The following is a 16,598-nucleotide window of genomic DNA, read 5'->3' as shown; positions in this document are numbered from 1 at the left end:
CATGAAAACCTATGGTGAGAGTGAGGAGTAAGGGCATGTCAGGGAAAAGTAAATAATCTGGTTTCATTTTATGACCTCCAGGATGACCAACCAGCAAGCAAAATTGTGAAATCATTGTAAAGTTTATTTTGGGACCCTCTTCCCCTCTTCCCTCTTCTCAGGAATGTGTCTCCTCTCACAGATGATACCTACTCATGGCCACTCCCTTCCAGCCCCACCAGACATCACTCTAATCTTTCACACATCAAGACAGAAATCATGGAGAAGGTTTATAGGGATGTTTATAGTAAGGCTTAAAATGGATGCTTCCATTTTAACAGAGATCAATACTTCACACCAAAAGAACTAGATTCCAAGAAGAAGGTTATTTCTTAACAAGTTAAATAGTTTTTGACAAGGGTGTTTATTGCTTTAAAGGACCCCTGATATTAGACCAGAAGAAACCTACCATATTTTGTTTATGGATGAGAATGGCCCTTCAGTGTAAGGTATCCTTGAGAGGAAGGAAGAATTTGTTGGATACCTCAATGCCTCATTGAGTCCTTGATGTCTTCTCCTGTGAGTGACGTTTCACAGATACTCACCAAAAAGAGGATCAGGGCTCCCAACTCCCAGTGTCCTACCTAATCTGCACTTTCCCATAGGTACCACCATAGTCCACTTCTTGCAGTACTTCATGGTGAGAAAGTGGCTACAGCAGGTGTACTACATGTCAATAAGCCAACCCGCAATGGGTGGTGAGGCTCTAGGGGTGAGGTTGCTAGACTAGCACATGATGTCTTCCCCATTCCCACCAGCTCCCACCAAGTGTCATCCTTCTCTGTTAGCCCCTTGAACCAGTTATTCTGTCCAACCCATGCATGGCATGCTCAGTCCCTCAGAAGTGTCTGACTCTTTGCAACCCCATGGACTGCAGTCTGCCAGGTGGTCCATGGAATTCTCCAGGCAAGAACAGTGGAGTGGAGTGCCATTTCCTACTCCAGGGGGTCTTCCTAATGCAGGGATCGAACCTGCATCGCCTGCATCGGCAGGCAGATATTTTACCACTGGGCCATCTGTAAAGCCCCAAGGGAGCCATCTGTCCAACCCAGAGCTCAGGTTTTTTGAGGTGCGCATTCTCACCTTCCATATCTGGCAGCGGTGGACTCTGACCACTGACTGGAGGCTGTGATGTCCTCGTCGGGAATGTGGCCTCCTGACATGCCCAGAGGGTAGCGGCATACAGCTGAACCAAGAGGAACCAAAGAGGAAAGAGAGGAGATGCTGTTACTTTTATTTTCAGAGACCCCCCCAGCCAGAAGGCAGTTGATTATTGGACAGGAAAGAGGGACTAAGTCCCTTACAGCCCTGGTTTGACCGCTCTGACTCTCTCAGCCTTTTCTTCCTGGACTGGCCTCCAAACTTATTAGCATTCAGTTTTCCAATCATTGACCCTCAGTCAACCCTATCTTTTGGTCCAAATTCTGACAATCCTGTAATGTGCTAATTTATCCTTTCACTTGGTGATAACTCCATGGCCCATCCCCATTTCCTTATTAGCAGACATGCATTTCTAATCAGTTTCACAACAGTGGTAAGTTCACATCCTCATAATTACTATGTACCTTTTATGACCCATAGCATTTTTTTTCCCTTAGATAGCTGATTTCATAAAACTATGGAGCAGAGTTTAAAAAAAATTTTAAACTCTCCTATGAAGGTACTGAACACACAGCTTTGGCCCCATCAGCAGCATGTTTTTGCCTCTGGCTAAGAATAATAATCTCTAGAGATGGACTTCTTCCTTCAGCCAAGATAGACTAACAAAGACCAGATTTATTCTCCTGGGTAAAACAACCGAAAAATAGGAATAGTATATGAAAAATTGAGTTTCAACATAATGAAAATCAGACAACAAAGGGCAGCAATTCCTGAGAGAAAGGAAACAAAGAGTATGAGCTCCACAATGGTAACAGCTTACTTCCATGAGCACATCCAGGCTGTAGCAGAGGGAGTGAAAACTCAGGCAGCGGCTGGAGGATTTCCTGAGCTCAGAAGACAAAGAAAAGAGTCTGGAGAGGTCAAGCGGACTAGAGGTCTCAAGACATAATTTGCAATAAAATAAAGGATCCTTAGCTAAATTTAAATTTCAGATAAACAATGAATAATTTTTTAGTATACATATGTCCTATGCAATTAAAAAAATTTGGGCTGTAAGAGAGGCAGAGAGATAGTATCTATAATAAAATAAAAATCAATCCATTGAAACAGATTCATAATTAATATAGAAGTTAGAATGGGAAAAGAAAAACACCAAAATAGCCATAACTGTGTTTCACAGGTTCAAAAATATAAGGAAAGCTATAGAGGATATAGAAAAGTGGTAAATCAAATTTCCAGAGATAAAACGTGATATGTAAGTTAAAATACATTGAATGGAATTAAAAGCAAATCACATATTGGAAAGAAAATAACACACATAAAGACAACAGTAGAAACTGTTCCAAATGAAACAATGAAAGAAAAGAGAATCAAGCAATAATCAAAAAGCAGAACATCAGTAAGATGTGGAGCAATTTCAAATATCTAGATATACATGTAAATGGATTCAGTGAAGAAGAGGAAGGAGGAAGACAGAAAATTATTTGAATAAAAATGGTGTAAAATTGTTTCAATTTGATGAAAATTATAAACTCAAGAAAATAATCTGAAGCATAAAAAAAATGAAGAAAACTATGTTACGGCATATCATAATCCAGTTGCTTAGAACAGGTGACAGAGAAAATTTTAAAAACATCTAGAGGAAAAGGATACTTTACAATCAGAGGACCAAAGATGAAGATGACAGCAAATATCCCATTCAAAATGGCAATCACATGGTAAATAAGATGATTTTTAATGTTATTTATATCTCTTTAAGAGGTAATAGGCTATTTAAACAAAAATAATAGCATTGTGTTTAGGACATATACAAAATTAAAATGCATGACAATAACAGCATAAAGACTTAAAGAGGAAAAATAGAAGCTAGCCTGTTGAAAGGTTTTTTTTTATACCCTACGTGAAGGGATATAACATCATGTGAAGGTAGACTTCATTTAGTTAAAGATGTACACTATGAACCATAAAGCAAGCACTAAAATAATATTTTTTAAAGACTTATGGCTACTAAGTCAAGAAAAGATAAAATGGAATCATAAAAATCCAATTAAAGTTGTAAAGAAGACAGAATTAAAGGAAACAAATAGGACAAATAGAAAACAAATAGAAAGAATATAGATTTTATGCTAACCATATAAATACTCCCATTAAATAGAAATGGTCTACATATACCAATTAGAAAGTAGGAATTATCAGAGTGGATTTAAAAAGAAAAATCAAGTTTAAAGTACATATAACCTATAAGAAACATATTTTAAATATAAAAACACAGATAAATTATAAGAAAATATGGAAAAAATATACCATGAAAAGTTAATCAAAAGAAAGCTGAATGTCAGACACAATATATCAAGACAAGGGATAAAGATAGTATTTCACAGTGATAAAGGGGTTCATTCATTAAGAATACATGACAGTCCTAAATGTTTATTCACCTCATAACAAACCTTCCAACAAATGAAGCCAAAAAAAAACACAAAAAACTGCCAAAAAGTTATCAAATTCATAATTATAGTTGGAGATTTCAACTATTCTTCAACTAACTTCTTTCCAAAGAAGACATACAGATGGCCAACATATGGATAGTATATGAAAAGAAACTTAACATCACTAATCACCAGTGAAATGCAAATCAAAACCACAATGAGACAGCACATCACATCTGTCAGAATGGCTATTGTGAAAAAGATAGGAAGTGACAAGTGTCGGCGAGGATGTGGAGAAAGGAGACTGCTTATGCACTGCTGGCAGAAATGTAAATTGGTGCCGCAACTATGGAAAAAAATGCAAAGTTTCCTCAAAAAACTAAAAATGATTACCATGTAATCTAGCAATTCTACTTCTGGGCATTTATCTGAAGAAAATGAAAACCATACTCAAAACTACATGTTCACCCTTCATTTCAATTGTAGCATTCTTTACAATAGCTAAGTTATGGAACAACATGAGTGTCCTTTGATAGGTGAATGGGTAAAGAAGATGTGTGTGTGTGTGTGTGTACATATATATGTATATGTACATACATGCACAATGGAGTATACACAATAGAATGATAATCAGTCATAAGAAAAAGAATGAAGTCTTGCCATTTGTGACCACATGTACGGATCCTGAAAGCATTATGTTAAGTGAAATAAGTCAAAGATAAATACCATATGATTCACTTACATGTGGAATCTAAAAAGCAAACAATCAAAAAGAAGAAGAAAAAGCTCACAGATACAGAGAACATCAATTGATGGTGAGGGATGAGTCAAGTGGGTGAAAGGGATCAAAAGGTGCAAATTTCTAATTATAAAATAAACATGTCATAGGGATGTAAAGTACAGCATGGGACTATAATTAATAACACTGTACTGCATACTTAAAGTTATTGAGAGTAAAACTTTAGAACTTAAAAGCTCTTATCACAAGAAAAAATATTTTTGTACCTATGCATGGTGATAGTCAACTTAGACTTACTGTGGTGATCATTTCTCAATATGTACAATTATCAGTTCAATATATTGCACCCCTGAAACTAGTGTACTGCTATATGTCCATTATAGCTCAATGTTGGAATATTGAAATTACTCCAATAATGACTGAATATTTTAGAATACTGAAATTTCCTGATAGAGCAATAAGTCAAGGGGAAAACAATAATAAAAGGCACCCAGATTGGAAAGGAAGAAGTAAAACTGTCTTTAATTGGAGATAATATGATCAGTTATATAAAAAATTAGATAAAGTTTATACTAGTGGTGAACAGTTGCAATTTAAATACCATCAAAAACTACAAAATACTTAGGAATAAACTGATGCTGAAGCGGAAGCTCCAGTATTTTGATCATCTGATGCAAACAGCCAACTCACTGGAAAAGTCCCTGATACTGAGAAAGACTGGGGGCAGGAGAAGAGGGAGGCAGAGGAGGAGATGGCTGGATGCAATGGACATGAACTTGGGCAAACTTCGGGAGTTGGTGAGGGACAGGGAGGCCTGGCGTGCTACAGTCCAGGGGTTGCAAAGAGTCAGACGTGACTGCGTGACTGAACAACAACAAACATGACAAAGGATGTGAAAGACCTATATACTAAAAACCACCCAACACGCAAAAAGAAATCAAAGATCTAAAGAAGTAGAGATTTATGCTACTGCATTCATGGGACAAAAGAGTCAATTCGTCCATTCTACCCAATCAAAGTCTTAGCAGACGCTTTAGTATAAATGAACAGATTGATTCTAAAAAACATATGGAAAGGCAAAGATCACAGAAAAGCTGAAAAACTGAAAAAGAAGATCAAAGAGGAAGGATTAGCACAGACTTTAAGACATAAAACTATAGAAATCAAGACTGTGTAATATTGGTATAAAGACAGACAAGCGTACCAATGAAACAGGAGAAAGTCTAGAAGTAGACCCACATATCTATGCTTGGGTGTGTGCTCAGTCGTGTCTGACTCTTGGTGACCCATGGACTATAAACCGCCAGGCTCCTCTGTCCATGGGGTTTTCCAGGCAAGTGTGCTACAGTGTGTTGCCATTTCCTCCTCCAGGGGATCTTCCCAACCCAGGAATCAAACCGGAGTCTCCTGCATCGACAGGCTGATTCTTTACCACTGAGCCACCTAGGAAGCCCAATTCACTCCTAGGTATTTGCCCAAAAGACATAAAAGTGTATGTTCATACAAAGACTTAGGAGTGTGCCTAACAGCTTTATTTCCAATATGTATTTAACATTGGGAAATGATCATATGTCATCAACAGGTAAAGGGATAAACAAATCACAATATACCCATGCAATGACATACTACTCAGCAGGACTGGGATTAGAATGAAGCAAGTGAGAAGCTGAGGGTGCGAAATGTCAGGAGGCACTCACTCCCAGGGTCATGGGAGTGCCAGCGCTGCCTTTGCAGAGGGCAAGTGCCTGCTTCCACTTTGCACCCTGGGCCCCTCCTTTGCCTCACCCTAGTCCCAGCTCTACTACCCAGCAGGAATGAAAAAGGATGCTCCGTCAATACATACTACAGCACAGATGACTTTCAAAGTATCTGCTGAGGGAGAGTATTGAAGAAGTCGGGCAAAAAAGAGTACGTGTTACATGCTTCCATTTATACATAGTTCTAGAAAATGAAAACAAGTCAATCCACAGCGACAGAAAGCCAATCAGTGGCTTCCTAGCGAAGGAAGGAGCAGGCAGGAGGAATTACAAAGGGGCACAAAGAAACTTTTGGCAGGAGTGGATATGGTCATTATCCTGATTATGGTGATGATTTCACAGGTCTATACACATGTCAAAGCAGACCAAATCATGCGTTTTTAATGTGCATAGTCTACTGTATGTGAGTTGTACATCAGTGAAGTTATTTTTCAAAAAGTAACCTCTGGAATGGGATAACACATTGAGATTTTATTTGTATATTTCCAAACCCCTTTTCAAAGCAGGTAGCCAGGCCTTCCTGTTCCTCCACCCCTTGGAAGATTTATGTTGACAGGGAAGAAATAAGAAAGAAACTGCTTGAAAACCAATGACTTCCTAGAAAGCCTGTGCTTGTTAAGGGACTGTAGCATGAAGTAGAGATGGTAGGAAGACAGGTGAGATTTCCCTAGGCAGGAAGGCGACAGAGGCAGGGAAGTCACAAGGCTAGAAGGAGCCAAACTCCTTTCCTAGAAGTTCCCTGGAGTGGCTGCAAATTGTCAAAGAGAAAATGATTCCACATGAGCATTGTGTCCAAGGTTGGCACAGAAACAGCCAGACTGCTGTCCTTGGGAACATGGTGGGCTTGGAAAATAATGACGTCCACTGTAATAATGACAAATGGAAGGCAAGAGGCCCTTCTGTGTGTATCACACAGAGGAAAGCTCCTGGATTCTTGTCTGGCCCTAGGGAAAGGACGATTCTGGGCCAGCTAACTCTCCCAGAAATAGTATGATTAAGCAAAATCATATATAGGCAGCTTTGGCAAGAAACATAGCCATACACCCAACTGAAACTCTTCTGTGTTACTGTCCACTTCATCTTCCAAGTCAGATTTGAATCAAGAGATGAGCATGGGGATTTAGTTTTGCCTTTTCTTATCAAATGTATAATTTCTCCTTCAGAGGTGATTGGTTCCACAGATAATCATTATTCTAGACCCTTAAATGCAAATCTTAAGTATAAATCTGGGAGTTTCACAAATAAAGCATCAAATTCTCAAACTCTGAACTCTCTAGAATGAGAAATTGAAGGGAGGAGTAAGGATTAGGAAATTCTAATACAAGATGCCAGAGAGCCAAGATTACTAATGAGTGAGGTCAACATACATTTCAAAATCACACACAGGGCATGGTCCTCTCTTCTGCTCGAATCCATCATTCAGCAAAAGTGGTACCCTGACTCCAGGCCCCTGCTTGAAACTTCTTCTACATGTCGTTGGGTGTGCTAAATGTATTAATCTTTATCACCAGTGACTTAATGGCAAGGAAAGGCTTCTGGAGGTCTAGCCCACAATCTACATGCCCTAGTCCAGTCTTCCAGAGTACTTGCCTGGGCATTCAGGACACAAGTGCAGTTACTTGTACTTTGCCTTCCCTTTGCAACTGTCCCTCGTGGGTATATTCCTCTCAGGGACCTCCTGGGGAAGGGGCTGAGCTGCCCAAGGCAGATATTCCTGGCTCCTTTGGCTATCATCCATGTCGCAGTGCCCTCAATTGCCATCTTGACCCCTAAAATACAATTCTTCACAGTCTGCAAAGTGCTGTCCAATTGCCTACCTCATTTTACCCTTCCAATAACTCAGTATGATAGGCAGGGCATGTATTATTATTTTCAAATTATATATATGAGGAAACAAACTGAAGTCCCATGACTATTAAGCAGTAAGGGTTTGACTTGGATCACATTTCTGAGTCCCAACCCAAAGTTTGTCCCAGCGCACCAGACTGCGCCCTCTGCTTTAGCCAAAAGAGTGACTGGAGGCAAGCTGTCTCTCCCAAGATGCAAGCTGCTCAGCAGATCCATAAGAGAGCTGCTCTCCGGCATTCCCCTCTGCCTTCTGAAACCAAAGCTTTTTTCCCAAAGCTAGTCCTATCCCCAACATCACCCCCAGCATGAAAATCTATTTGTTTGTGTATTGCTTTCCAAATCTGTGAGGTTTTTAATTCTTATTTTTATTAACTTGCTCAATGATTTGGGGGATTTCTGTGGTGTTACAGTAGCAAACAAAAGAGACAGAGTCCTTTTGTCACAGAGTTTACATTCTAGGGTGGAAGAGAGGACAGTAAGCAAATAAGTATCTAATCTGAGAGAAGACGGTAAAGCTTGTGAAGAAAATCAAGTACAGGAAGGGAACGGGTGCTCTATTGCATAAAAAGACCAGGAGGATCTCTGAGATAAGGCAACTGAACGGAGATCTCAATGAAGGAAGACATCAAACCAGGTGACGCCAGAGGGGAGCACGCTTCATGTAAAGGGAACAGGGAATACAAGGATAGAGCATTTTTGGTTGGCTGAGTTAGAGCAAGGAGGTCAGTGTACCTGCAGTGGAAAGACTAGCCTAAGTTATTATGTAGCGTCCTCCTTTGGCCGTCTAATAAACTTGTACTCAACTAAAGCAAGCATTTTGGAGGGAGGATAGTACCAATTTCAATCAATTTCTCCTTCCTCTGATTTCTGACATTTCCAACATCTCTCTGATAGCAGTGGGCACATACTGCTATGTAATACTTGTGTCTAGTCCTATCTCCCTATAGATGGCAAAGTTTTGACGGGAAAAAATAAAAGGACTGTATCTTGTTCATTTTTCTTTTATTTCTCAGTGCACATCAGGGGAGAGAATAGTTGCTTTAAAACATTTATTGAAAACAGAAGGTAAATCTTTGAGATAGATATAGCTCAGGAATAAAAACAAAGCTGGGTAAAATATTCTCCCTCCAAAACTCATTCCTGGGTCTTTTCCATTTCAGCCAACTCCATTATTCCAATGACTTGAGCCAAAAATCTTGAGGCCCATCTTTGACTCCTTTCACACTTCATATCCAGTCCATCAGCTGATAGGAACTTCTGTTAGCTACTCTAAAAATATTCCCATATCCCATCTACCTTTTGCAAATACTGTGCTACCAGCCTAGGCCAATTTACTGTCCTCTGTCACCACGAATAGAATAAGAATCTTCTACCTGGCCTCCCTTCATCCAGCCTACCCTTCCCCATGTATCTGCTGCTGCTGCTGCTGCTGTCACTTCAGTTGTGTCCGACTCTGTGCGACCCCATAGATGGCAGTCCACCAGGCTCCCCTGTCCCTGGGATTCTCCAGGCAAGTCCCCATGTATCCACTACAATATAAATGACAGCATGTAAATCTTCTGTTCAAAGCTCTCCATTAACTTCCCATCTCACTTGTAATGAAATTAAAAATCTTCACACATAGCCTGCCCCCTGACTGTCCTTAACCTCATCTCCACTCCACCCTTCCCATCAGCCACACTGGTCTCCTTGCTGATCTTCTCATATGTTGTATGCTTCTTCTTCACAGATCTGCATTTACTGTTGAAGTATTTAATTTAATAACATAATTACCTTTACAGGGTGGAGGAAAGAGAAGTGGAACACCGTATTTCCCATTTTTTCCCACATGTGAACGTCCCTAAAATCTGAATGCATCTTGCAAGCAAATAGTGAGTCATGGTTCATCAGTGTTTTTCTTTCCTTAGAGGCACAGAAAGTAATGACACTTCTTAGAGTCAGCAGTTTCTTAAATTTGATGAAATATGTAATAATAACATTCATTTAGAAGCACTTATCAAGTGTCAGGCAACAAGATAAGCGTTTTCTTACTTATTATTTCAGGTTTCCCACTTATTACCCACTTTACTGGAAAGAATTTAAATAATTGCCCAAGACCTTTCATTGAGTAAATACTAACTCAGATTAGAATCTGGCTCTAGAGTCTGTGACAACACTAAGCTTTACAACCTCTGAAAAGCAAATGATTTCAAGTTCATTCCTGGCTCCACCACTTAACCCACGTGGGATCTGAGCAAACACCACAGCCTCTTTGGGTCTCAGTTTCCTCCTGTGGACAGCAAGGGAGTCAGATCAGATGATCGCTAAGGCAGTGGTTCCCAACCAATTGTTTAGAATTGCTTGGGAAGGTTCTAGAATACACACTTGTGAGCCTCTGCTTCTGAAGCTGAGCCCAGGAACCTGCACACTTCTAAAGTTTTCCCGGTGGTTCTGCTGTGCAGCCAGTCTTGGGAATCACTCTGCTTCCAGATCCCTCCCAGCCTGAACACCGGATGATCTTCTGGGGCCATGCCGGACAGAAAGAGAAATCCATGTTCACAGTCCCACTGGGCTTTCATTCCTGGCTATCATGTATCTCTAGACACTGAGCTGTGAGTATAATGAGAACTGCTTCCCGGAACATCTAAAGTAAACCAGAAATGGGGAAGGGGGGTCGCCTGGGGTGAATCATGATATTGTTGCAAATAACTTCCCCACCAAGGCATAGCTTATCCTGGGAACAGCAACCGAGAAGTTTCAACAGAGCTGCTGCTGCTGTAGCTGCCTTCATGAAACATTTTGGTTCCATTATATTTCCTAGGTTCAGGGATTCTTTCTATTTTATGGTGTAACTAGAGTTGGACTGTAAAGAAGGCTGAACATGGAAGAATTGATGCTTTTGAATTGTGGTGTTGGAGAAGACTCTTGAGAGTCCCTTGGACTGCAAGGAGATCCAACCAGTCCATTCTAAAGGAGATCAGCCCTGGGTGTTCTTTGGAAGGAATGATGCTAAAGCTGAAACTCCAGTACTTTGGCCACCACCTCATGCGAAGAATTGACTCATTGGAGAAGGCTCATGCTGGGAGGGATTGGGGGCAGGAGGAGAAGGGGATGACAGAGGATGAGATGGCTGGATGGCATCACCGACTCGATGGATGTGAGTTTGAGTGAACTCCAGGAGTTGGTGATGGACAGGGAGGCCTGGCGTGCTGCAATTCATGGGGTCGCAAAGAGTTGGACACGACTGAGCAACTGAACTGAACTGAACTGAAACTTTTTTGGGAATTTACCCTATTTAACAGAGAAAGAGAGAAGACCTGAGATTCCACCTGGGATACTCTCCTTGGTACAAAGGAGTACCAACTCCCTTCCCCAAGGTTCTGGTCTCCTTGTCTACCACTGTGTTAGAGCCGTGGTCCTCTGAGCATGCTCCCAGGTCCAGCAGCACCAGCATCACCCAGGAACGTGTTAGAAATGCAAATTCTCAGTCCCTACCCCCATCCTACTGGATCTGCAGATGGGGCCCAGCAAAGGATGGTCCCACAGCCATTGGCATTAATGCACAATCAAGTTTGATAATTAGAGAAAGTGGGGGAGAAGATGAGGCTCCAGGTCTTCACATAAAAAATGCTAAATGTCTCAGAGCCCCCTCCTCCTCATCCCCTCCAATCCTTCCATCACAAAAGAGTTTAAGCCCACTGTGTGTAGACAGCAGAGTGTCAACAACATTGACAAAAATAAGAAGGGCTCTCCCTGAGTCGGAGGAGAGGGGCAGCAGTCTCTGAACCTCTGCCTGGAAACTGATATAAACTTTTTGGAGAGAAAGGATTCAGGATGATAGGTGACATGTTATTTCTGCTAAGAGGCAATCAAGAAGTGCAATGTAAACTTGGCCTCTGAGAATCATCTGGTTCATCAGCAAATCCCTTAAATTTCTTGGTTTGGCCAAAAAGTTTATTCAGGTTTTCCCATAAGATGGTGTGAGGAAATTAACAAGATAGTGCCAGTCAGGCTCTCCCACCCCATGTTCTGTAAACAATGACTTTGCATGGTTATGTAATGGCTGAGATCATTTATAGCATTGCACATGTGTATCACGAGGTACTCGCTTGGCCACAGGCTACTGTCTGCAGTTCACCTGTATGAGCTTCACCGTGAAAGCCCTGGCTGCTGCTGCACTGGGGCTGTGTTGGAGCGACAGCATGGTTATGTTAAATGAGATTATGCTATGGTTATGTTATGGCTGCTGAGTCAGCCAGGAGAGACGCTGTGCTATAGCTGCCATGCCAGCCAGGAGAGAATAATTGTGTCTGCAGTTCTGACGGTTCCTTGAGCCTTTTTCCAGCTTCTTAGCTCACGCCTTGCCTACCCTGGGTTCAGCGAACAGTGCAAACGGTGTGAACAGTGAGACAGATGGTACAGAAAACTCAAATGAACTCTTTTGCCAGTCCAATGAAAGTGAAAGTGACAGTCGCTCAGTCGTGCCCAACTCTTTGCAACCCCATGGGCTATATTTATGGAATTCTCTAGGCCAGAATACTGGAGTGTGTAGCCTTTCCCTTCTCCAGGGGATCTTTCCAACCCAGGTCTCCCGACCCTGCATAGAAGTAGTGGGGAAGGGGAGAAATAGCTGAACTTAAAAAATTTGCCAGTCCAATACCTCCTGCAAATTTTTTAAGTTCAGCTATTTCTCCCCTTCCCCACTACTTCTACACAGGGCCCAACCTCCACCATCTTGTGCCTGGAATACTATAATGCCTTCTAGCTCTTCTTCCTGGCTCTCCTATTGTCCCTTCTCCATATAGTAGCACAAGTGAGCTTCCTGAAGCCTTATTTGAACATGAACATTCTAACAGCGTCTCATTCTTCTCAAGATAACGTGTCCCATGAAGCCTACATGATCAGGCCTCAGGTTACCTCTCTGGCCTAATGTGCTATCCCAGATCTTTGGTCTCTATATCCCAGCACAATGGTCTTATTTCAACTTCACAAAGACACAAAGTATCTTCCAGCCTCCAGGTCTTTCTAAACATGATGTTCCCTTTGCCTGACACATTCTCCCGTTCCCCTCCTTTACCTCCTAAATCCTGCTCAAGCTCCAGCTCCCAGACCATCCCTCCATCAGGGAATTCCTCTGTGTCTTCAGCTCAATAAGAATTGTTTGCTACATAATCCTATAATGTACTACTTTTCCTTATAGCACTTCTCACACTTTTAGAACAAATAACTGTTTAATTTTTGCCTCTCCATTAAACAGTACATGTCTTGAGGGCAAGCATCCTATCTAGCTTTCTCTTTGTTGTCTCTCTGGTTTATGGTAGGGTGTCTGGCATTAACTGAGTACTTAATAAATATATATAGGTAGAAAAACTAGTAAAAGAAGAATTTTGTATGGTGTTGTTTATTTTTGCAGAACTTAAAAACATGTTGATGTAAATCAAGCCAATATTATAAAGCAATCAATTAAGAATAAATAAATATGCAAAAATAATAAAATAAAATAAAAATTTTTTAAAGAAAGAAAAAAAAGGCCTAGGAAGTTAAAGAAGGATAACCCCTGTTGGTGACATTTAACCTGGCAGCAGATATCTGAGACTTCCTTAAAAGTCTGGGCCATTATAGGGCTTCCCTGGTGGCTCAGACAGTAAAGAATCTGCCTACCAAGTGGGAGACTTGGGTTTGATCCCTGGGTTGGGAAGATTCTTTGAAGAAAGGCATGGCAATCCACTCCAGTATTCTTGCCTGGAGAATCCCCATGGATTGAGGAGCCTGGTGGGCTACAGTTCACAGGGTCACAAAGAGTTGGACATGATTGAGCAACTAACACACACACACATGTTTTTGTTCATGAATTTATCAAGTTTGTTGTTGTTCAGTCGCTCAGTAATGCCTGACTCTTTGCCACCCTGTGGACTGTAGCCCACAAGGCTCCTCTGTCCATGGGATTTCCCAGGCAAGAATACTGGAGAGCATAGCCATTCCATTCTCCAGAGGATCTCCCTGATCCAGGGATCGAATGTGGGTCTCCTGCACTGCAGGCAGACTCTTTACCATCTAACAGAGAAGCCTGACAAAACTATGGAAAACATTAAAACATGGTATGAGGATAAAAGTGATGGCAGGAAAAATTGGGACATTCATTTAGGTAGCAACCTTCACCTGAGATTTTCCATTTTACTTGTGCTTATTTACCTCCTTACTGAAATTGTAAGCAATTTTGAAAATACTAATTATATCAGGTTTTTTCTCCCCCCGCCCCCACCACCTACAAACACAGAGTACCATTAGGTGCTCACCATGCATTTAGCAATTAAAGAAAGAAAGAAAGAGATAGAGTGGTGGGTAGATAGATGGAAGGATGAATTCAAGGATGGATAAATGAAGAGTGTGATCTTAACAACATGTTGAATTCTTTAGAGCAGGTGCTACAACTGATCTGCCCCAGAACCTCTCAAAGTGCCTGGCCATAAAAGGCACTCAGCCCATGTTTGCTGAGAAAATACGCTGATAGCAGCATTTCCTGATGAGGGTCAGGGTTTGTCACAGGGAGTGCTATCTTGTTGCCAATTCACAACAATCTCTAGAGGACAGTTCTGCAAGAGTGCTTTGTGGGTATTTGCAGGAGAGGATGGGGAAACAATGGAAACAGTAAGAAATGTACTGTCTTAACAATAAAGAGACTTTATTTTGGGGGGCTCCAAAATCACTGAAGATGGTGACTGCAGCCATGAAATTAAAAGATGCTTGTTCCTTGGAAGAAAAGCCATGACCAACCTAGACAACATATGAAAAAGCAGAGACATTACTTTGCCGACAAATGTTCGTCTAATCAAAGCTATGGTTTTTCCAGTAGTCATGTATGGATGTGAGAGATGGGCCATAAAGAAAGCTGAGCACAAAAGAATTGATGCTTTTGAACTGCGGTGTTGGAGAAGACTCTTGAGAGTCACTTGGACAGTAAGGAGATCCAACCAGTCCATCCTAAAGGAAATCAGTCCTGGGTGCTCATTGGAAGGACTCAGGCTGAAGCTGAAACTCCGATACTTTGACCACCTGATGTGAAGAACTGACTCATTGGAAAAGACCCTGATGCTGGGAAAGATTGAAGGCAGGAGGCAAAGGGGATGACAGAGGATGAGATAGTTGGTTAGCATCACCAACTCAATGGACATGATTTTGGGCAGGCTCTGGGAGTTGGTGATGGACAGGGGGGCCTGGCATGCTGCAGTCCATGGGGTCTCAAAGAGTCAGACATGACTGCACGATTGAACTGAACTGCATGAGAGAAAGAGAAGTTCTGACCAGATTATTAGTCAGTAGAAGATCCCCAACTCAAGCCAGAGTAAGACTCTGGGCTACAAGTATTACAAACCTTCTTCAGACAACGGAGCAGAGCTGTAGGTCTTAGACGTTGAGACCAATGAACATAGCATGAAGAAAGGGAGTTCAGAGATAAAAGCCATCAAAGCAGTCACTAGGCAAAGTTCCGTGATGAACTGCTCTTCCCAGGGGCCTCAGAGAAAGGACACAGGGAAGTAGACAAGCTGATCTTGGATGGCCTTCCTCATCCTAGTGGGTCTTTGGAACCAGGATAAGCCTTGGCCCTCAGCAACCAACGTGGCACTTCTCAGCGGTACCAATGTGGTTTTCCCATTGAATGTGCCTATTTTTGACAAACTCCTTCTGTGGAAGGGATCCCAGCCAATAGTGAAGACTCAGAATTGCCAAGTCGGCCCAAGTCCTAAATGTCAGGTCCCCTTCCTTTTCCCCCAAGCCCACTTCATTGTTTATCCAAGCCCACCTGTCTGTCTCTGAGCTTCACATTATGAAATATAAAGCACCATGAAAAGGCAGAAAATCACAAAGGGAAGCAAGAGACCCTGAAGCAAAAAGGCATCCCTGATTTGCCTGCTGAGTTGTCTTGGTGGTTGCCTACGCTTCCGTTACCCACCAATCTCCTGGACAGAGAACTAATTGACTTTTCCAGTTTCCCAGAGTGGAAAAGTACTGGCGCTGGCTGCTGCATGCCCGGGCAGCAAGGCGGCGCCTCCTGAGCTCTGGTAGGGCCTGGCAGGCAGGCTGAGGAGAAGCAGCTGCCACCAGGCCCCAGCTTCCAAGAATTATTTTCACACTGTGCTGCCAAAGTTGAGAGCCTGAAAGGGCCGCTTGTTTCTTGATGTTTACCATCTCACTGTCAACTCCAGACCACAGGCTCTCCCCATCAATGAGTGTCCTATATGCAGCTTCCAGGAAAGCACACACACGGCACACAGGCCTGAGGCCACAGAGGGCTGACAGCTGGGCCTCTCTGGCACAGGGCAGGTAAGACTGGTGGGGGCGCGGCTCAGATATTAGGGTCAACCAGGGGACCCAAGGCAGCTGATGACCTAAAGGAACATCTGCAATCATGAAACTTTAGAGTCGGGCCTTCAAGAAATCAATCCTTCCAATGGCTCCATGTTAAATATCAGAACCTCTGAGGCTCAGAAAGGTGAATTGACTTACTCAAGGATGAACAGCTGATTAAGGTAATGAGGGCTGAAATTCAAATCTGATCCCTGGTTCCTCTTTCTTCAAGCTCAGGCTACCATGACCTAGGTTTTCCAGCTCCAGAGAGGACAAGGTGGTCTAATTAAAGAAGCTGTCATTTGGGCCCCTTCTCTCCAGAAACCCTACTGAGCAGACTGCTTCAGACATGTTCACTGTGCA

General features: G+C 42.1%; 1 protein-coding gene across 8 annotated transcripts in view; it reads right to left on the bottom strand.

Moving 5' to 3' along the window:
• Positions 1–16,598, bottom strand: part of DDR2 (discoidin domain receptor tyrosine kinase 2) — a 178,879-nt gene that overhangs the window by 46,884 nt on the left and 115,397 nt on the right. For all 8 annotated transcript variants that reach the window (XM_070366682.1, XM_070366681.1, XM_070366684.1 and 5 more), the window contains one exon: positions 1,123–1,225. In XM_070366682.1, the coding sequence (XP_070222783.1) occupies positions 1,123–1,225 (103 nt within the window). The remainder of the gene's footprint in view (positions 1–1,122; positions 1,226–16,598) is intronic.

The sequence above is a fragment of the Bos mutus genome, chromosome 3 (assembly GCF_027580195.1).
Source record: "Bos mutus isolate GX-2022 chromosome 3, NWIPB_WYAK_1.1, whole genome shotgun sequence".
In the NCBI taxonomy this organism is placed as follows: domain Eukaryota; kingdom Metazoa; phylum Chordata; class Mammalia; order Artiodactyla; family Bovidae; genus Bos; species Bos mutus.
The sequence above is the reverse complement of the archived record's forward strand: the minus strand, read 5'-3'. Positions and strand labels throughout refer to the sequence as shown.